General features: G+C 36.7%; 1 protein-coding gene across 3 annotated transcripts in view; it reads right to left on the reverse strand.

The window, feature by feature from the left end:
* The window catches only part of SEMA3A (semaphorin 3A), a 238,354-nt gene that overhangs the window by 82,881 nt on the left and 139,254 nt on the right, over positions 1-16,219 (reverse strand). For 2 of the 3 annotated variants that reach the window (XM_027883646.1, XM_027883647.1), the window contains one exon: positions 14,147-14,266. In XM_027883646.1, the coding sequence (XP_027739447.1) occupies positions 14,147-14,266 (120 nt within the window). Of the gene's footprint in view, positions 1-613; positions 618-14,146; positions 14,267-16,219 lie in introns of those variants that run through there. The other variant, XM_027883648.1, reaches the window with a different exon arrangement.

Genomic DNA, 16,219 nt, shown 5'->3' on the forward strand with positions numbered 1-16,219 from the left:
ACCATGACTATTGTTGATATACCACCTTCATGACCACTGATGCTTAGCCAAACAGAAAATGAAACTTGGATCAAGTAAAGGAAAAAAAAAACAACAGCACTATTGCTCTGCAGTTTTCTGCTGTTTGACACATGGTTTGTATCGTAGGTGCACGTATATCCCTTATGAAACCTTTTGCAGGCTTGTAAATAAACACTGGCTACACAGAGTAATGTTGATTTATACAAATGGCAAAATGCTTTCAGGTTTCATGTTGGTCACATACTTCAAACAACCTGGAAGTATAGGCTGAAATGATCAGAGAGTCAGTGCTTTGAAATAGTAATCAATACCATTTGTTTTCTGATTACACATGAACTGGTTCGTAATTAAAAAAGAAAAACCTCATACCTCAGGGCAAAAGAATTCACTGGAAGATAGTCTTCCTCTCTTACACTGTTTGTTTTCTAATCCCCCTTCAAAAGCTGTCTTCAGGTCTGGAATCAGGCTGAATCAATCAGTATATATGTTTTTACTGTGCCTAAGAAGTAAAAATCTCGATTACCTGAGTAGCTGCAGCACAGAGAACTGACCAACGCTAGGAGAATCCTAGGATTAAGACTTTTTTTTTTACACTTCTATATGATAGCTTCATGTAGGCTTGGCCCTTATGTGTGCAGAGGGTCCTTGAAGGTCATCTAAAGATTATCCAGTGGACAAATAGCTCCACCACTTCTGTTCAGCTCTCTGGGGACTTCTTTTGGCCTGGGGACATGGGACCATTTTCACATGACAATGACTGAAGCTTCATCTTCTAAGAAATCTGAATTGCAGAGCGCAAAACCAATTAAGGCCAAACAACTTGCCCTGGGCAGAAGCCTGAGAACTGGAGAAGAACCCATAACACTGGTGTCAACCTCAACCAAAATGTGCAGCAGTTTTGCATAGCACTGATAAGACGGTGCCACAACTGCTAATTATCTCACTAGCATAAGACTACATACCAGAGCATGAAAAAAGCAGATTTCTATCACAAATTCTTCATGTTTCCTTTCCTTCTGCCAACACTTTCCTAGCTGTGTTGTGAGCAAAGATTTCTGCAGCATGAGACATATTTCTTTATTTTTTTTTCCTGTTTCCTCAAAAGACATGATCAGGCAAAACATTTAAATAAGAGTAAACTTAAGGTATGTAAATAATGTCATTGCCCAGAGCAAGGCCAATATTTCAGGAGGACAGCAGAGATCTGAACTTTACCTTTTTGTGCTTTCATAGCAAAAGGTCTCAGATGAATGATCAATTTATCTAGTGGATTGTTTCTAATTAAACAAAGGAAAAAAGCAGAATACACTGTGTATTTGTCACTGCCAGCTTGCATAATGCTAGGAAATTATTTTTTAAGTCAAAATCCATCTGTCACTAGTGTTGCCCATGTCATATTTCCACTTTAAGAGGTGATGAAAAATGTTTATATTCACATCAAGCCACTTGCTCAACTTTCCTGGTGTGGTTTATATTAAATACAGAAGAAGGCAGCAAGCTAGTAATCCCTGAAAGCATCCTTCTGATGAGTCAGACCGAGCTGTTAGCAAAACTCTAGTCACTTGTTACCGGGTTTTAACTCCATGAAGAGCAGAGGTGTAAAAAATACCAAGCAAATTTTAATACCTCCCTCATCTTGAGTGGTGCTACTTGAGCTTTGCACTCATGCAGCACATGGCAACATGACCATGGTAATTCTGGCATTCCATTTCTCCTCATCAATTTTGTCACTGTTCTTTTTAACATGCATAAACATTATTTTGCATATAGGAGCAACGAAGATTGTTTTAACAGTAAATGGGTACATCTTCAAGTCCTCTGCTTTCTGCGACCAAGCATATTAGACACTTATATACCTGCTATCCTGCACATAAAATAGATTACTACAAGGCTGATATTTAATTTGCTTAATTAATTTCTTTGTGAAGGCATGTTTGAAGCCATGTTACTGAAGGATTTTGCCAAGGTAACCATTTAACAGCTAAGTAACCTTTAATTACTTTGCCGTAATGATACACATCTAAGACAGATATTGTTATACTGTGACATCTGAGCACTTTAACCTAAAGGTAGTTATTAGCACTCCCATGCAAGATTCAGTATGGATCATATTTCAATAATGGAGAGTATTGTATTCTCATCTGATTATGTACTTGCAAACGTTTATTAACATATCTTTCTGAGTGTGACCATGTCTCAAGATGGAGAAATCCGTAGATTTTCATAAATCTGGTAGCACTTCTTAACTAAACTATATGCAATCAGACAGGAGAGAAGCTATATGATAGCTCTTCTGGACCTACTGGATATGTACACTAGATAGGAAAGAGTTGCTTAGGGACAGATAATGTATACAATAATGATTGGCTGTGCAATATTCGAAACTGAAATAATTAAAATGCAAATTAATGCTGCACTGCAAGAATCACTAGTTGTGATTTCTATCACTACAGGTGAGAAGACATCTACAGACTTGTAGATGACTGCAAATGTACACAAATTAGAACAGATTAGATGACATAGCAAGTCATCGCCAATTCTAATAGGCATGAATTTATCATGATACATTTATTTATTCTGCACAACACCCACAATACCTCGTTTTAGCCAAGTTTTCCAGTGGTGACTGTTTTTTTCATTCAAGTGTTTCTCACATTCTTTTCTGACTCACTGAGTTAAACAAAAAATATTTTTGAAAACAAAGCATTCTTCTGGGAAAAAATAAAAATAACCATATGTGAACTGTCTACAGCAAATAATGCAGAACCTGAAGAGAAAGAAAAAGCAGATATTAGCTAGTCTGTCCTTGAGTTCCCAAGAAATGGTGGAAAGTTACTCACCCTTTTCCAATGAAACGAGTTACTTAGGAAATAACTAATTTAACTCGAAGTCCACAGAGGAGGAAAGAGTCAGAGGCATGTATTTCATCTGAGTCAGGTCATGCTCATTAAATTATTTTTCTTACATAAACGAGGGAGAGATGAAGGAAGGAACAGAAGGGCAGAGTACACTTCCCTCACAGGAACACTATTTAAGGGAAGATGCAGGGATTCTATATGGTTTATGCTCAGGAGCTCAAAGAGGAGCCGGCACATTTCCAAACAGACTTACCAAGTGCCATAAACAGAAAACAAGTTGTTACAAGCTATATAAGCTGGAACAGAGCATGAATGGAAGAGTAAATAATTTTTTCCCAACTGACTCTAAGTGGTTTTATTCTTAGATTTTGAGAACAGAAAGAGTTGCTGTAATCACTTAGTCTGATTTCCAGCATCACACAAGCAGTAGGCATATGGGGCAAGCACAAATATTTAAAACACTGGCTATTTCAGTACTATTCTTAATCTCCCACAGTTTTTCAGCAGTAAATTGATTAACTATTCATGGCAAAAATTATATGGACTAATTTATAAGAAAGATAGTTATGCATATGCACTGCTTTCATATTGTTATTTTTAGATAATTCTATGCATAGTCCCATATTCTTTCTGTGCACAAAATACAATCTCTGTCTAAGCCATGACCCACTCCTAAAAGCAGGTTTCCTCCTGCTGACAGGTACTACTGCAGCAATGAAGCATATATTGCTGTACCAGGTCTCTAGTCACACAAAAGTATTGTTTAAACAAGGATGAGAGGTTTCTGTCCTGTAAGACTTTTGAGATCTTGAAAAACCTGACTGTTAATCTATTTGTGTCATCTTATGCCAGCAAAACGTGATGCAAAAAGATGAAAGGTTTTATATTGATTAAAAAAACATATTCTCTATCTTTTTAAGGGCATTTAGCAAAGTTAGAAAGTACACAATGGTTAAATTCTATTTGCTTCTATTTTGCAGAGATCCTTCCTCTTGCAGCCATCTTCTCTGTGTATATGATATGTATGGGATCAATTCTTATTTGTGTTCTTATATGGTTCAGTAAATTCTCTCCTTAAGAAGAAAAGTACTAATTACTAGTCAAAACATCAATATTTAGCATTATTTTCCTACAGAACTATGGAGTAGTGGAATTTAATGATTTGAATTAACTTAGATGGTGACAAATTTAAGACACTCTCTGTATAAAAAAAACAGAGAAGAAACTCAGTTTCAAAATCTTTTAAAGGCAAGGAAGCATCTGGAAAGCATTACAAAGCTTTCTCACATAAAATATGAGTCTGTACATAAAAGTGAGGATGATCAAGATAGCAGGAGAAGAACAATTATTTCCTGTTCCACCAGGCAACTGCTGGAAATACCTATGTCCTGCTGTTTACTCACAGAAATAGTAGCTTCACCTGCAGTTGCTCTGCTTTATTTCAAAAGAGAAATAAGATTTAATCATTGTGGAGAAGCCAGTTTTGTCATGCCAAATGCAGCTGCTGATGAAAGGAAGACATGTCTAAGGAGATTGGAAGCACACCAAGGAGGCCTTCCATTGTGGAAAGTGACTTTTTTCTTTCCTAAATCTGTTTGAAAGCTTTTAAATTCGTGAGTGTTCTCATCTTTCCTTTGGGGAAATGTCCATTTTCAGGGAATTCTGAATCAGTGAGATTCTTACGGCCAGAAGCAACATCAGGGGGATGTTTTGAGAAGTTCAGGCATGAACCTCTTCATCACTGCTGAGCAGCCTGTGCCACTGCCTCCCTAGCCCCTTCCTTGGACTACCCCACAGCCACTCACCATGCCAGTGTACTGTTAAGCTCACACAACGTGAACATGCAGAAACTAGAAATATCAGGTTGGTCTGAAAGTGTGGAAAAAGGCAGTGTTTTCAGACTCATGTCTCTGAGAGTTAAATATATCCTACAGCCTTTAAAACAGGCCTGAAAGGCTTAGGCAAAGACCAGTGAAATTAATAAGATTTTTGTGAAGTTCTCGTGTCTGAATATTTAATATAACTGGTTAGTTTGCTATTCTGCATTTCACAGATTCATGGTCTGTATGCAGAGTATCACCCACAGCTAAAACCTGCTGCATTGTGACCTTGGCTGTTTGAAGATTATTTGACAAGATGTTGGTACTGAGCTACAAACACAATACAGTCACTTCCTTCAGGACAGAAATCACACTTACAACATGATTCTTCTTCATGAGGTCAGCCCCTGTCAACTGGAGCCTTATGACGTGAATTCCACAATGAATAATGCTACTTTGATGCTAATCTATGCAAACCCGAGCTCAGTAACTCCTACTTTCAGTTTTGTTCCCTCCTGTGCCTCTAAATCAAGAAATAATTCTATTTATAAGTCATTTCCTCAATTAAGTCAGTCTATACTATAGGCTGGTTTTCCACTGTTTTTATTACATTGGTTTCCCAACAGATGGTGGTTTGTTATTTTATTTTTTTCTCCCCCATGTTGGTCGAGAGATCAAAGGATTCAGCCATACTTGTCTTTTGTTTCGGGAGGTGTGTGGATGAAATTTTGCATATGTTGCATGACTGTGAAGTTGGGTTAGTGTTTTCAATTGTTATTCTAACAAGAGGCAAATGCTGAACTTCTGTGTTACTAGAAACACTATGGGCTCTGTTGATGAACCAACATAATACTCCCACCCAGAAAATTGGATCGACATCTTAATATGGTTACCATGTCTCTTAAAAGTACAATCTAAGTCTGTAATGAATTAGGAAAACTTTATCATCTCACAGTAAAGTAAGGTAACCATGCACAGTGGGAACATTTACATTGTGGGAATAAACAATTCATCATAACATCCTTTAACTGATAGGAGAAATAACGAACATCCAAATGCAAACAGCGGGTGTATTTTCAGGTCCTCTGGTAGTCATCACCAAAATTAATTTCCTTAAAGCAGTCACAAAACTCTGAGGCAACCATCTAACAACCCTTGAAATTAATGCTTTTTTCTGCAACTATACAAATGAAGAACGCACCTCAGTTTTAGCTACCCAAGTATAAGTCACAGAGAACTTCACTGAAGATAAATAGTACTAGGAAAAGCACGCAATATTTAAAAAAAAAAAACCAAAAACAAAAAGAAAACCCAGATTCTGAGAGTGTCCTTGAATATGCTCTGATAATGAGTGATTCAAGTTAAAGTTACCTGTGGTTTTAAGACATGGACTCAGAAAACAAGACATCACATGTGGTATAAGTAAGTCCACCCAATGGTTCTGCCTGTGCACATGTGCATGCTCCACTCCACAAATTTACTTCCATGGAGGTCTCTTTCTATCTCAGTCGTTTTTTCCTTCTCTCCAGCAGTATAAACAAAAGTTTTCCCACAGTTCTGAGACTCATTTCTTTGAAACTAATGAATATGTTGACTGGCTTTAGTTCCTTATTCATGGAAGCCATTCAGCTGTGGCATACTGTATACAGCTCTCCACTGTAATCAACCAGCATTCTCAGCCACCAAAGGCGAAAGCCACGTACGGCGATGGAACAATGGTCTTCTCAGTTATCTCAGTGGAAGCAAGCTAGTGCATGGATTCTTGTCATTAGGAGGTAATGGGTTCAAATTTGACACTATTGCTCACACTGGACTTTTTTTTTTTTTGCATTGAAAAAATTTTTAAAAATCCTGTGTTAACAGTTACTTTTTTAGAGTTGTTTTTTTTGACAGTGGATGAGCATATGCAATATCTTGCTACTATCAAGCCTCCTTTTGTGTCACTGAAGGTCTGTAGTGATCAGACCAGACTAATGGAAACACGAATGCTCTCTACAGACCATATCTTTATTAGTTATCCCTCATCTCAGGGAAGTTTTCAATCAAAACCAAACTGCAGAGTGATGGAACATCATCTGCAGAGCAACTTTCATTTACATTTTCTTTAAAACATATGTATAAGGTAATATTAAATTAATATGGCTTCAGAGTTTGGTTTAGAGTTTGTTTTGGTTTGTTTTCTTAAGAATAAACTGGGAGGTCTGCCATAGCAATTTGGATACATTTACAAAGTCCTAAACAAAAGATAGCTGCTCAATAGCTGAAGTGATCAGACTTGAATAGCGCTTGGGGTTTCATTAGTGGTTTCTGCTGTGCAACAAATGGCCCTTGCAGTTGTAAATTCCATGCCTTTGTTCTGTTTCTCATCATATCTCATACCTCTCCTCACGTTCACTTACTAAGGAATTGTACTCCCATTTTGCCTAAACCATTTTATTCTGTAGTCTGAGCAATGAAGATGAAGAAATAAAATAGCCACCACACTGTTTTGACTTGTGATAGTTTAAAACCTGATTTCATTTCCTGCATGTTAATGTTCAGCTTGTAAATCTCCAAGCGAGCCTCAGACATCATTACTGACTTTCTGTCACTTTAGACATAAATAGATTCCAAATTGCTTAGGTGTAATTATGAAATATGCAATGGCAGGACTGAATGCATCAAATGACAGCTGAAAACCTACAATGTTCATATTTCCTGTCAATGATTAAAGCATGACCGCTTTGCTAAATACTTTCTCTCCAAAAATGATATTTGTACTGCATCTGAATGTTAAGATACTGAGACAGATCCTTTGCATACTTATTTTTTGGAATAGCCTTATTCTTACAAATATACTTTTACGTTGGTAAATGTAAGGTCAAATGGATCAACTAGTTGTCATATATTCAGCTGTCATAAAAGCACATCCTTCTTCATTGAATATATTAGGATAATAAACACTAGCTGCACATTCAAATTTCCTTACATTTAGCTGTGTGGTTTACATTAAAAGTTTAACATGCATCATGATTTTTATTAGGAAATAGATTCTTGGTAAAATAAGATACTTGGGAAGAAAAACTTTCAAAATTTTATTCTTCAGTGCCTCACTTTGCTGAGGATGAAATATCCACAGCAGCTGTGTAGACTTTCCCAACAGTGAGAGGTAGGAAAGATGTCTGCCATTGCTGCCACGTGTGTTATTCAGCTGAGAGAAGTTTACGTCATAAATTAAACTATTCCGACAGCTAAATTATCGCATAAAGCCTAATAGTCCTGCTTTAAAGGATCTGTTCTGGAAATAAATGTTTATTGGAAATACATTTTGCTTGGGGATGACAGGATGAAGTTTTGAAAAATATGAGTTTTCCTGGTTTAACTTCTCTTTCAGCAAAGCAAGTGTTCAAAATACAGCTAAAGTCAAAGGAGATCTGCAGTGTATTCAAAGACAGGCCTTCATAAATAATAGTATTTAACCATGAACGTGATTAATATTTGTTTACAAAGGGGTTTATGGAGTTTTTCAAAAAGCCTTTTAAATGGGAATCAAGTTACCTCTTTATGGTGACCTTCTACTTCCGTAACTTTATCACAAGATAACACAACATAACAAGAGGTGCCATTTGGGACATAGCACTCAACCTGTAAGAAATATGTGCTTCTGCATGATGGTGCTTAAAAATGTGTAGAGCTTCCAACAACACATCCTGGTTTCCCTACTGAAATATTTGTCAGACCTTAGCAGAACAACTGGCTTGCATACGTTGTCTTATGAGAAAAGACTCTGTCCTTGCCCTGTACTTCTCTTGTAAATGTTGTATTTGGGTTACCGAAAAGTTCCCATATCACATCCTTTCCCAACCAATGTCATAGTGAATTATGACTTGGAGAAAGTATATATATTTATAAATATCTACATGTAACTGTATATAAAACTATATACCTAAAAAATACTAGGCAGGTGATAGCTATATGACAAGATTTATTCTTTTTAACAGGTGGAGGTAAATTGTACATATGTGAAAGCCTGATTTTGAGAGAAGTATTTTCACACAGGGTAGCCTAAGGGACTGGAAATCGATGTCATGTGAGCCAGTGGAAGTGATGGCTTACAGACTCATCACCTCCAGATGCTTCTTTGTTTTGTGATTTTGGCCACTGCCCCTGTGAGGTACCTGGACACATGTGTGCCTAACACCAACTATCTTGTTACCTGCCATCCTCCACAGACAAGAACATCAGTACAGAAAAAGGTCTAGTGCCTGGAATTTCCTCATATAGCAGAAATCATTACCTGGCTTTTTATGAAACAAGGTAAAGTATATCAGCCTTTAAACATCTAAGGGACATTTTTTTTTTTTTTTCCCTGGTAAAATTACTCAGGTAATGGAAAGAAGTGTTCTAAAATGTACTTGCACTGTACCTAAGCTAGAGATCTGGCTCTTCATCTTTATTTTTCTGTACTATACTAACAGGATATCTGGTAGTTTGAAAGGTTAAAGCACCTGTGAATTGAAGTGGGCTATTGTAGTCTGTGAACTAGACCTTCCTTTCTTGGTATTTCTCTGTGATTATAGTGATGCTTAAAACTAGTATGTCACAACTAATAGCTTCATCACACAATTGTGATATCCCAAATGAGAATAATCCTTTAACAGTATCCTTTCTTTCATATTTTCTCTATATCTTTTAAGCATCTAAATACCATATAAAAGTGTAATTAATTAGATGGAAAGAAAATTTTCCTGAGGTGATTTGTAACTTAGAAAATCATTTTCTCAAATGCTTAACTTAAAAATAAACAGGCCAGAATCTTAACTGATGTAAAATGTCACAGGTCTGCTGTCTTCAATGAAGTTAGGCCAATTTATGCCCCATCTGCTACAACTGAAATCAATATTTCACTCTGAATTTTTATATTAGATAACCAAATACAAGTTTTCTACTAGCAGTAGCACTGGTCCTTCAATTAGTGTATTCTTTCAAAGTCATTCTCTTAGGAAAAAAACCTGCTCCTCTATCACTATATATGTATAAAATACAGAGAGACAAAAAGATAGATGCATAAATGCATCAGAACAGGATGTCCATTACTCAGAAAATGAACTCTGGACCTCTTCTAATATGAAACAAAGAGAGGATAAAAAAGAGTGGAAAGTATATTTCAGCAAAACTTTATGACTTGAACCAAAGATTTTTAAAATATACAGAGTCCGGAAAAAGCAAATATGTTACAGGTGGTAGCGTTATATAACTTCATATGCAATAACTTAATGTTTTATGTACATCATAAATCTGAACTAAATTTAAAGCTTCTTTATTGATCGAGAAATAACCTGCAAGTAAAGCAATCCCAGACCTTTTAAGTTCATGTAGTTAAAAATGAGTTTTAATCTGTTGGACCATGACAAGAAATTTGGTATTAGGAGACAATAAAAGAAGTTGGTTTGGTTCTTCAGACAGTGCTTATTGATTTACCTCTGCTGAAGAAATCTGAATGCATTCCTGCTGAGAATCTGGCTAACAATTTTGTACAGCTCTTGAAATGCCTGTCTCAGGATTAAAAAAACAAAACAAAACAAAACAAAACAAAACAAAACAAAAAACTCAAAAAAAACCAAAAATCGTACTATAGGGCATTTTCTACACCTCCACCTGTACGTAAGGGTTAAGTAAATGGAAAATCCTGTTCTTACTGTAATAGGATTGTTCCCTGCTGGTTCATTCAAACTACCCCAAAGGGAGCCCTGGGGAAAGGGAGTAGGGTTCCTTCCCCCTGCTCAGGCATGCACAGGCAGGTGCATTCCGCATCCTGTTGTGATTTTCTAGGGGGTTTAATGCACCTCTGTGTCTCTCTGCAGTTGGATTTGATCCTTTCAAGCACAGATCTGACTTGCGTAATTCTGCAACTGTTAAGTACAACATTCCTACATATCCAGCCCTGTTTCCTCAGAAGTCAGTGGGTGCAAAACATAGCTTTACTAATTACTTTCTTGTTTTGTCTAGTAATTGGTTTCTTGTATTGTATTGCGTTATGAGGACAGAATGCCACATATTGCCTAACCCCGGATCCCCATCCCCGGAGTTTATGTAGGTGTCTGTGTTAGGTCATCTCTCCTAAACTCATGCACATACAATGGATGATATCAAGCTTTAAATTAGGCTCTCTTCAGGTATTTTCTGCGTATCCACATGCTACATTCTCTCTAAATATGTTCTTTCCTGCTTCCTCATGGCTTACGTGCTTAAAGTCTATTGAAACATTAACTTTATTCTTCTCCCTAAATACTGTGGTTATTCACTTACACATCTGGAATGCATTTAAGCGAAGATTAGTCTGCTGTACTCCTTAGACTGTGGTGTAATTCACAACATATTAGGTTGTATACATTTGCGCACATCATTTTTAATCAGATGCACAGCATGCCGTTCATATCCTTTTAGCTTTTTATTATTATTTCTGATACTGTACTTCATCAGACTCAATTAGAGCTGCCTGGTTTCATCACTGGAAATGGTTTTCTTCAGGTATGGAATGGGGCTGTGATACACTGCTTCATATCAAAGAGATATTCAACAGATATAACAATTCATATTCCCATTACTTTATGACTGTCACACAAAGTAATTTATTTCATTTCCCCAGTCATAAAAATTGTGCCATATTCCAGCCTCCTGCAGCATACTCCAATTGCTTCCAGGGTCTCCTCTACCACTTGCCACTCTTTTCTTTAAATTTCACTTTTCCACCCTCTTCAGTTTGGCACACATTGATTTCCTCTCCTCCACTGGATTCAGACAGGTGGGTTACATTCAGAGCTCACATAAACAAGCAGTCTTTTTAGAGAGTAGGTACATTCCCTGACTATTCCCCTAATCAGTTCACATTTACCTCTCTAAGTGCTTGAAAAATAAATAAGCAGATGGTGAAATCAGTTAATTTTCCATAAGTGTTGTGGCAGAAAAGGAATCTTCAGGAAATGTTTTAGACAGCAATTTTTAACTCAAAATCAACTGCTTACCTTTGCTTATACTTTTTACCTTTTTTAGTATGCTAGGGAGGTATAAACTCTACATGATACAGAAGCAATGGCTCTTTGACACGTCCAGTGCTGCTGTCTGACATGAGAACATAAACCATCTGGCTCTCACAGATGCAGTGTGCAGGGGTGCAGGGGTTAATATTGTATCCCTCTCATTCATGGTGTCTCTAATAGCTACTGTCAATCAAGCACCCTCCTCTTCCTCAGCTCCCAGAGGAGATGCACATTTGAAATTCCTTACTAGGTACTAAGGGAAAGGAAGGAGCAGGCTCCAGCTGAGGGACAGAGACAGGACAGATTATTTTTCATCGCAAATCTAATAAATTCATTTATTCATCCGATTTTCACCTTTGCAAGGGACAGGCCCCAGGCTGACTGTCAGATTTGTCAAACCCCAAGAAGATGTGGGTACAGCTGCCTCATGCCTGCCTCACTTTCTCTCCACATGGGCAGACCTAGGCTGAGAAGGCAGTAACCTCTCCTGCACAGCTGTCCAGAGGATACAGAAACTTGTGCCACTGGGAGGGCAGCTGAAGATGATTTCACTCATAGCTTAAGTATGAATAGGAAAACAAAAGCTAATGGTGTCTGAGGTAGTTCAAAAAAAACATACTCCTGAGTTCTCTCATTTGCAAAGATGAAACCAAGGGTCATGAGAATGATTTAGGCACAGGGGAGGACTTACAAACTTGCTGCATAAATGACGAAAAAGAAAAGAAGGGCAACAATTTAGATTTTGTTTATAGTTAGGGACTGCTAAAAGGAAGCTAAAACAAACATCCTCTTTCAGCTCCAAGGCCAAACACATCATTGATTCAAGATTTTAAAAACTCAGAATGTTAAACCAAGGTTGGATCTGCCCTCTCATCTCTGATCATCCTTTCCATAAATCCTTGATAAAGTGTGTGTTAGTTTTATGGTACAGCCATAAAACAGCCAAATGTAGAAGTAAATGACCTCATACCAGCTATCTCTCTGCAGATAGATTCCCTTGGCAGATAGCCAAGAATTGATTGACACACATCTTACGGAACTAGAGTTAATTAATACGTCCACCAATTCCCAAATGGATCTCAGGAAGCAGAGAATCTGTTTAATGCAGTAAGCAATGACATACTGTGTGTGGTCAAGAGACAATCACTAATTGCCAAGAATGCATTGTAATAAAGCATTAAAGAATCTGAACAAAACCCTTTCCGCTCCGCAGCTCCTTTATCCCTTCAAAACCTTATGCTTAGAACATTTTAAAGACTTATGTTTCAAATATCAAAAGACATTTTTATAGGAAAGAATAGTTCCCAGACTATGAAGTCAACACTAAAAAGGTCTGTTAACTTTTCTACAAGAAGAAATAGTCCTCACTCATTTAGCAATGATGTCTTTATTTTCAAGGAAATCTGCAAACCTGAATTGCAAAAGCATAAGGTAACTTGAAAGAGTGAGTTTTTCGAAGATCACAGAAGCTACAAGTAACATAATTATGGATTCATTAGTAAAATATATCCACAGATGCTGAAAACATCTCAGAAGTCTCCTAAACTAAAACAGTCCATTAAGCAGTGCTCAGGTAAGCCAGACAGAAAATACAGTGGAGTGGAATAATTTATATTACATAGTCATCTTAACAAGAAAATAAGAAATTGGCTTTTTTTGGGGAGAAAAAGTATTGAAGTGGATCACAGAGATATTCTAGTCAAATCTTCAGCCAGGAAAACCAGCCTAGTCCCACGGCCTCCTGTGAGTGATTCTTCCTTTTATGAGGGAAAGCCATGTTTATCTAGCTAGTTATGATGATAACTGACAAAACAGTACAAGAGCTACTTCAATATTTCTGTAACACTAAGCAAAATTCAGGAAGATACAGATTAAAAAAATGGGGGAAAGAGAGAGTGATTTATTTTTCACAAAAAAATTAAGGAAACAAAAGCTAGGTCACATATGGAAAACTGTCAGTGTCTTAGCACAAATACGACATGGGGGATTTATGAACGTGTGACACTATTTTAATTCTCAGCTGGCAGAAAGCTGATGTGGTGCCAGACTGTACTGACTGGGAGGAAAGTAAAGGACAGAGTTGGGCCCAGAATAAACATACTGGCTGAACTATCCCTCTTATATCTGGTATCTGTCCCAACTGAAAAAAACAGAGTGCTTTTAACTTCATGAGTCAGGTAGGATGGACTTTCTTATATTTATTTAAGCCCCTGGGGGAAAAGATGCTGTGTAGGGGAGAAAAGCAGAGACTCTGCTGTAATTTATCAATCAGCACATCAGCACCTGATTGAGGAGCAGGTCTTACCAGATCCACCTCCCAAGCTACAGAAACCAGTGAGAGTGCATTTTGGTGGGAAGAGATCATGGTTAAACACCAATAATGATTAAAAAAAGGAAAAAAGAAAAATATTGTTTTAAGATAGTTTACCTCAGGATGGCTTCCAACTTCAATATAGGTGCAGACTGGATGAAAAGCCCCTGTTCCACAAGCGTACAGGTGGGTTTGGTTGTAAGCCTTAAGCACCTTGATGAAATTAGCACATTCTCTCTGCAAAGAAAAGGGGAAAAATTTATTCACAGAGTTAATTCAGTGATTTTGACTAATGGGAGCTCTTCTGTCTTAAGGATGTATGGCTGAATGAACAGATTTGTAAAGTGTGATCATTTCATGCTGTTCATAAGATTGTTTACTGCTAAGCATTTAATAAATAGCTTGAGTTAATTTCTCATTTAAATATCTTTGGTTGCTATTTAATAAAGCATCCAACCCTGAAGAAAAGATTACAGAAAAAGAATTCCTAATTTTTGTTTCAGACATGCTTCATCTTTGTAATTTATGCTATTGCCATGTCTGTAAGACAAAACCCATTTACAGAAATGTGTCAGAATGAAATAATGAAGAAAAATGGACCAACTGTTTGCTTGTATTCAATTAAGTAACAATTAGAAGAAAAATGGGCCAGATGGAAGGAGCTGATGAAAAACAAATCATTGATATAGCATTTTTAACAATCATATGAGTGCTGCCTCACTCCCACTGTCTCTGTTTAGGGCCAGTTTTACACATACGAATACATATGTTAAACTTTAATGCAATCACTGAAAGCCCCTAGAATGTAAGCTTTGCAAGACTTGGACTTTGCTCTTTCTTTCTATATAAATTATCCATCGTTAGTTATTTTCATTCTCAGCAAAAAAAGCTGAATAGCAACACTAACAGTCTCTAGTACAAACATTATCTGTTATCTGTTAACAAAACTGTCATTATTAATGCCTAAAGTTATTAAAATGGATAGCCAAGATGTCGACTTTTTCCATTGGTTTAATATTTTTATTTCAGCCAGGTCTAACATCAAAAAGAAATATGTCAATGCCTGTGAGTCAGTCTACTGATACAATGACAAATAACTCATTTCAAATAGGAGAGAAATGAGAACATTGAAACTGAATAATATTTCCAGTAAAGATTGTGTTTAAGATGAAGGAAATTTTTCTATGCATATTTAATTACTTTTTTGCTACAGTGCGCAACTCCACCTTTCCAAGTGGACCAGGGCCCAAGGAAACATCACCTCATCTACCACCTCCACAGAAATCTCATTGACTAGCATCATTCCTCTCTTTAAATTCATTGCTAATTAAACCAGATACTCTCAAACACAAAATAAAGCCTCTGCCAGGAAAATGCAGGAAAAAGTTTCAGGGATGCCTTAGGCCACCACAGGGAAAAGCAAAGAACTTACACAGATGAAACACTGATTCCCTGCCTTACACAAAGGAATGCAGTGGTATGAAATTGCTCTTACAATTTCTCTGTATATTTGCATAACAGATAATGGCAATGTATTAAAAGGAGCACCCAGAGAAAAGCATAAAGAGTCTTATTACATAAGTTACCTTCTGGTAACTTATCTTTTCAACTGAGATGGAAGAGAGAACATAGAGATAGTTAAGATAATCCAACAGGAAATTGAAAGAAATAGAGATTGATGTTACTGTTAATTCTTTCTATTGTGACCTTTCTTAATAAAAACACACATAATTTCTGGTCCATACTTTTTCTTCCCACATATACAAGTATAAGCATGAACATATATATATTATATTTATGTTTATCCACAGACTGCTTTCCACTGTCATAGTGGTAGAGCACTAAGTACATATCTGGCATAAATAATCAAAAAAAAGTTTCAATATTTTTATTAATGTTGTTGTCCTTTGCTCCTCTAAATAAAAGTATGTTAAGAATTCCAGGCCTGCAAGAGTAAAATGGACAAATACCCCAAATTCATGTAACATTAAAAAGTAATAAAATTTAAATAGATCCATTCTTAAATTCTGATATTCTGTATTTCAGACAGAGTATCTGATTTTGACTCTACGTAATTTAAAACTGACCATCATTTAAAAATGATGTGTAAATTTTTAAATAAGTTACAATTTTCTCAGAGTTGTATCTGGCCAAATATGAACACAACGCTGTTTCGGTAGGACTGTGCTT

This window comes from Empidonax traillii, unplaced genomic scaffold, assembly GCF_003031625.1.
Source record: "Empidonax traillii isolate 1590-97213 ecotype Southwest subspecies unplaced genomic scaffold, ASM303162v1 scaffold131:size1687323, whole genome shotgun sequence".
NCBI classification, from domain to species: domain Eukaryota; kingdom Metazoa; phylum Chordata; class Aves; order Passeriformes; family Tyrannidae; genus Empidonax; species Empidonax traillii.